This window comes from Sinocyclocheilus anshuiensis, unplaced genomic scaffold (assembly GCF_001515605.1).
Source record: "Sinocyclocheilus anshuiensis isolate Anshui unplaced genomic scaffold, SAMN03320099.WGS_v1.1 scaffold188, whole genome shotgun sequence".
NCBI classification, from domain to species: Eukaryota; Metazoa; Chordata; class Actinopteri; order Cypriniformes; family Cyprinidae; genus Sinocyclocheilus; species Sinocyclocheilus anshuiensis.
In genome coordinates, this window is record NW_015555768.1 from 1,225,631 (window position 1) to 1,232,244 (window position 6,614).

At 41.5% G+C, this 6,614-nt stretch overlaps 1 protein-coding gene across 1 annotated transcript in view; it reads left to right on the forward strand.

The window, feature by feature from the left end:
• Window positions 1-5,496, forward strand: part of LOC107674375 (leucine-rich repeat neuronal protein 1-like) — a 17,750-nt gene extending 12,254 nt beyond the window's left edge. The window contains exon 2 of the mRNA XM_016468339.1: window positions 2,536-5,496. Within this exon, the coding sequence (XP_016323825.1) occupies window positions 2,630-4,864 (2,235 nt within the window). The 5' untranslated portion in view covers window positions 2,536-2,629 and the 3' untranslated portion in view covers window positions 4,865-5,496. The remainder of the gene's footprint in view (window positions 1-2,535) is intronic.
• Window positions 5,497-6,614: the final 1,118 nt, after the last annotated feature.

The following is a 6,614-nucleotide window of genomic DNA, read 5'->3' on the forward strand; positions in this document are numbered from 1 at the left end:
ATATATGAACAAAATAGACATATGTATGTATGTATGTATGTATATATATATATATATATATATAAACAGAAATAGACAAATTTGTATGTACTGTACAGTTGTGGTGTCTAGATCGAAAAGAATAGAATTTACAAGGAATGGAATAAGATGTAGAGTAAATAAAAGTGGTATTGCACATCTTTTTATTGAACAGTAGGAGAGAACATTTAACTCTTCATGAGGTAGATTGCCTGGGGGAAGAAACTTTACTTGCGCCTGGCAGTTCAGTTGTAGCGCCAGCCAGATGGTAAGAGTTCAAAAAGGAGATGGCTTGGATGTGAGGGATCCAGAGGGATTTTCTGAGCTCCTTTCCTCACTCTGGATATACAGTTCTTGAAGGGTGGGCTGGGGAGCACCAATAATCCTTTCAGCAGTCTGAACAGTCCACTGTAGTCTTCTGATATTTGATTTTGTAGCTGAGCCAAACCAGACAGTTACTGAAGTGCACACAATTATTTAATACATGAAATAATTTAATATATTGATTGTTAATATATAGGGAAATATGTGCAAATCAATGTTTATTACCATGGTTTCACCACAGTAAGTTTGTGTTAAGGTCGGATGAGCAGTTAGTAAAACAGATGTTCAATATTGAATCAGGCACACAAAATCCCTGTCCTTAGTGTTTTGCATGTGACATAACAGAAAGGGAAGTTGCGCATCATTGCATCACTGGATCTATTCTAATGTGCAGTCAGGATGTGTGATTTGTGAGAGGCAAAACTTTGTTCCTCTCAGTGATGTGCTTTGAACAAAGTTGTTGTTACACATGGTTCACTATATAAATGTCACTTTCCATCCGCTCAGTACGCCGTCATTTATCAGCTTTCATTTGAAATGTGTCATATCAGTGGTTCTCAATTGTTTTTTCTTCTGGACCCAGATATTAGATTGGGTATCAAGTGGTGACCAAAAACAGAGTGTATTAACATTACAGTGAGCCAATAATTCACCACTCAAAACAAATTAGTCTCGGTTATATTTTGTTTAATAATGAATATTTCGTTCATCATTTTCAAGGATGAGGGCATGTCACACAACCTGTCCTTGTTGGCATTTGACTAGCTTCTTCTGCATTTATGCTTTTGACTCTGATTCCATGAACTGAACTGATTAAATCTGTTCATGCATTCCTTGGGAATCAAACCCATGACATTTGCGTTACTTTATATTTGAACTACAATGACACTACAAGTTACAGATGAATTTGTGTCAACATATTGTAGAGTTTGATCGAAAACACAGCCTTAAAAAATTGGTAAGTCTATTTATCTGTCTATCCTAACTATACACAAGTATATGATGAGTTTTTTTCTTTTTTTCCCATCAGTATAATTCTATGACCTACCAGTTGAGAACCACCATCAAGAATCTTCTAAACTCAGTATTGCTGTTTGTTCTAATTAATTCTGTTGATCTTCATCTTCATTTAAGGATTTGTGAAAACATATGGTAGCACTTTTAGATTTTTGTAGTTTAGTGTCTGTGTGAGTCATGCTGTAAGACCTATTAACAGCTCACAGTCTTCGGTTCTTCTCTTGCACCTCCTGCCGGTTAAATTCAGCTCATTAGCACTGAGTGGCAATCAGGGGAGCGATGCATTACAGACCCTGGCATAGTGGGAGATCAAACAGTAGTCCATCACTAAAGGCTCCTGTTTGAACTCAGGGTATATCACTTTTTTTTTGACATTGAAAAAAAGATGAAGACAAACGCCACTGTGCATTCTTGTATGTAGGTTGTTTTCACTCCAAATGCCTTGGTTTTTGCAGAAGATTGAATATGTGTCAGGTGGTGCTAAACAAATTCGATAGTAGCCAAAATGCTTGAGGCTAAAATATGTTCCTGAGATCTCAAATGCCTCTGGCCTGGAGATATTTTGTCCGTTGGATGTTTAGAGTGTGATAAAGTGCTTGGAATCTGTTTTATTGCATTGGTGTTCATTTGGCTTTTCCCCTGTACAGTTACAGCCCCTCTGAGAGCTGTTACACTCAAAAGTTACAAGATTGTGCAATTCTTCCAGGCGCACTTACATTTACAGGAAGATGGTATTGAGACGTACGGTGCAGCACACTCAGGCTTTGATGTGTGGCTCCTTTCATGTGTTTGTCGGAGCCTGTGCTTGGCAGGTGTATTTTTGCATGCAGGCCGGAATGATCCTGCATAGTCGCTAACAATTGCTCCCTGTTTGACTAGAAAGAGAGATGACTGAATAATCAATTATCAGAGGGATCTCTGAGCACTGGCAGGGAAACGAAGTGTAGAATATTAAAAATGTCAATTCTGGATATTTAGTCATTGCAAAAAATGATGCTTTGATTTGTTTTGTGTGATCTTAAGGAGAGCAGAAATTGCTGTCTTTATGTTTAATATGCCTTCTGGAACTGATGCTAATAAATATCACATCTAAAGTTGCCGTTAATGTCATTTGCACTCGACTAGCATCATATAATCTGCATGATTTATAAGTCTTCTTTCTTTTTCATTTTGCAGGGCTGGATGAGAAAATTCCTGTCTTCCATTTTGTAGCAATCTTCCCTCCAACTGTCAACTACCTACTGGGCGCAACACTCTAGAGATCCTCAATATGGAGAGAACTGCCATTTCCACTTCACTGCTCACAGTCTGTTTCGTTTTGGCTATGTGCCGCTGTTCCCTTGCAGTTCCCTTCTGCCCTGCCCAGTGTGTCTGCGAGACCCGCCCATGGTACACACCTCAGTCGGTCTACCATCAAGCCAAGACTGTTGACTGCAACGAACTCCATTTGAGCAAAATCTCATGGAATATTTCAGTCGATACTCAGGTGCTGCTTCTTCAGAGCAACAATATCTCCAGGGTAACCTCAGAACTCCAGAGCTTGGTAAACCTCACGGAACTGGATCTCTCCCAGAACCACTTCACACAAATCCATGACGTTGGCTTGAGTAACCTAACCCAACTGGTCACACTTTACCTTGAGGAAAACCAAATTAAAGAGCTACCTGATATGTGTCTAAAGGATCTAGTCAACTTAGAGGAGCTTTATATTAATCATAATCAGATATCTTCTATTGGTCCTAATGCATTTTCAGGCTTGGGGAACCTGTTGAGGCTTCACCTTAACTCTAATAAGCTTATGGCGATAGATAGCCATTGGTTTGAGTCTCTACCCAACCTTGAGATCCTAATGATAGGGGAAAATCCCATTCTTGGACTGCAAGATATGAACTTCCACCCCCTCTCTAAATTGCACAGTCTGGTTCTCGCAGGAATGGGGCTCAGGGAAATACCAGAGGGTGCTTTCCAGGGATTAGACTACCTTGAGAGTCTCTCGTTCTTCGATAACAAGCTCACGGCTGTGCCAAAGAAAGCCCTGCGTGTTCTACCGAGCCTCAAGTTTCTCGACCTTAACAAGAATCCCATTATCCGTATACAGAAAGGTGACTTCCGAGACTTTCCCCACTTAGAGGAACTCAGTCTGAACAACATGGAGGAACTTGTGGCGGTTGAGAGGGGCGCATTCTCTAACTTACCACAAATGGCCAAATTGGAGCTCTACAACAGCCCTCACCTGTTCTTCATAGACCGAGCTGCTTTCCTGAAAATGCGTGGCTTGCGCACCTTACTGATCCACAATAACAACCTCATGCTTTTGCCCCATGAGATTTTATCTGCTTTCCCCAGTCTGGATGAAATCAGTCTTTATGGCAACCCACTCAGGTGCGATTGTCTCGCCAACTGGGGGCCCATCCTGGGCAACCAATCAAGCCTCAAAGTTCTGGAGCCCCAAATAACTCTTTGTGGCTCCCCACCACATCTTGTTGGCCAATCCCTTCAGGAAGTGGTGTTTGCAAGTTGGAATGGGGCAAGCAACACCTGCCTGCCTCTAATTTCTCAGCATGCCTTCCCTCCACAGCTCAACGTCACCTTAGGACAGCTTCTAACACTCAACTGCTGGGCCGTGGCAGATCCAGCACCTCAGTTTTACTGGGTGACACCCACCGGGGACAAAGTCACTTCTGAAGCTGTTTCACCATCCTCGAATGAGGGAGGAGGAATGCCGAAGAAGCATCGGATGCAAGACCAAGGTGCTCTAGAGATCCCACATGTCGAACCCGAGGATGCTGGTCTCTACACTTGTGTTGCTTGGAATGCAGAGGGAGCCGACACCCGAAGTGTCTCTATTTATGTGAATAGGAGCAACTGGCATGGTGGACACCCTATTGGAGGTCATCAAGGGGTGGTGAACACCACTGGATCCTTAGTAATCCTGGCAAAAATCATCCATGCCCAGTCTGTGGTGCTCGAATGGAAGGTGCACCCATCTGCTGCATCCTCCAGCCATGAAGTGTCACAACCCAAGTGGCTCAGCGCTACAGTAAAAATCGACAACCCGCAGATCAGCTACACGGCGATGGTCCCTATAGATGTCCAAGAGTACAACCTTACTCACCTTCTACCTTCCACGGAATACCAAGTTTGCCTGACCATGGCTGGCACTGAGCAGACCCAGCACTCTTGTATCAACGTGACCACCAAAGAAGCCAGCTTTGCCGTGGAAATGGTTGCCCAGCCAAACAACGTAGCCCTTGCAGCAGTCATGGGCTCAATGTTCGCCATCTGCATCATGGCTCTGTTGGTGTTCTACATGGGATGGCGCATGAAGCAGAAATCTTGTCACCACTCTCTTAAGAAATACATGCAGCACACCACTTCCATTCCTCTGAACGAACTCTACCCACCACTTATTAACCTCTGGGAGAATGAGACGGAAAAAGAAAAAGAGGGCACCGTTGACCCACAGAACTCACAGATAGACACTTCAAAAACGTACATGTGGTAGCTGCACAACAGAAAGTAGATAGAAGAGACATTTTAAACAGTATATGTACTGTGTTGTACATAAATGACAAGTATGTATTATTGATTTGTCATTGTGAAAGATATATGTATTTTTAGATTGTACCCTTCAATGCAAAGGACACTTGGTTGCAGTTGTGATTTGTTAGACATCCAACAGACGTGGGCAGCAAAACACATTCTATGGTTTTGCATTGCATTGTATTTTCTGAAACTAATTCAACGTTAAGCATGCCAATGTGTTAATAATTCATATAATTTCTTCATTCTATATCAGCACTAAGCAAGCTAATACACTAACACAGATCAACACTATTTATATAGCCTCCCACATATCAAATGAAGTCACATGCCATCAGATTCTGGAGTTTTTGCATGGAACGTTTGCATGATATTTTGGTGCTAGCAGGGAGTTTTTTCCTAGTTTTCTCACTTCTAAAAATACACAGGTGTGAGAAGGTGACATACACGCACTCGTTGCTCTCATTTGTCTTCAGCTTGTCACATTTTATCACCTGCATTGTAATGAAAATAAAATCTAAACCAAACCTGCCAGGTGCTATGAACTGGCTGTTTCTGCTAACTAATTAGCTGTCATGTGCAATTAATATCTGGAACACAACTGCGCAGCTGTGCTTATTTATTCTTTCATTGTTAAATATTTATGGAGGAGTGTGTGAAAATGGCTGTGTTTATTAGCACTGTCTGAAAATGTATTTCATATTTGATTGAAAAAAAAAGATCATTAGACTATAACGATCATGTGGTTCAAATGCCTGACATTTACTTACAGACATTCACCAATTGCTAACAATGATGGGGCCATTCTATGCTTTGTATCTCATCATGCGCTTGCCGTTTTGATTACCGAGAGATTGCTTCAGTTCTCAGTTAAACATGTTGCCAAACTCAATATTCACACAATTCTAAGTGTGTGTGGAGAATGAGAACTGAATTGAATGAACATTTAAAAAGAATCAATGTTGTTTTTCTCCTCATAGATGAATTAAAGGCACAATATGTAAGATTATTTTATTAAAATATCCAAAAACCACTAGAACAGTGTTATGTATTTTGCTGACTTGTGTACTTACATTATCCCAAATGTTTAGAAGAATGTTTAAATCCAGAGAAATAAGCAATTTTAACTAGTGACACGGAGCGTGTCCATAGTGTGTCGTCTGCCAATGACATCATAACCCCTCGATTTCTGGTTTTGTTTAGTAGAAAACATGGAAACACCAAAGACGCTTTAATATGTTGTGCGTTTTATTAGACAGGTGACGACCGCACAGAGTAGCATAATAACAGAACTTTCAAATGTATCTAGTATAGTATGGTAAAACAGCACTGCTTTTTTTCCCCACATACGCACGACCGGAAGGAGCGGAAGCGGTCGACTGTGGCATAATAAAAGCTCCGCTGCTTTCGAGCCGTGTGTCACGCTCGTTCAGCGGCCTCGTTTCGCTTCGACGGCTTTCAGCCTCACCCTGCTTCATTCTACTACGCTAATAAATCATTAGCTCATCCATGAACATGATTTCTGCCCGAGTCCCATCGGATTGCATCGGCTGTGGGGATGAAGACGACAACTCCCATGATTCCACACTCAGTCACGGCGTCATCAAACTATGCCTTTGCCTCTGTTTATTTTGAATACGCAGCAGCTAAAATTACATATTGTGCCTTTAACCTTTAAAATACACATGCCACTTTGAAAAGAATATTTGATT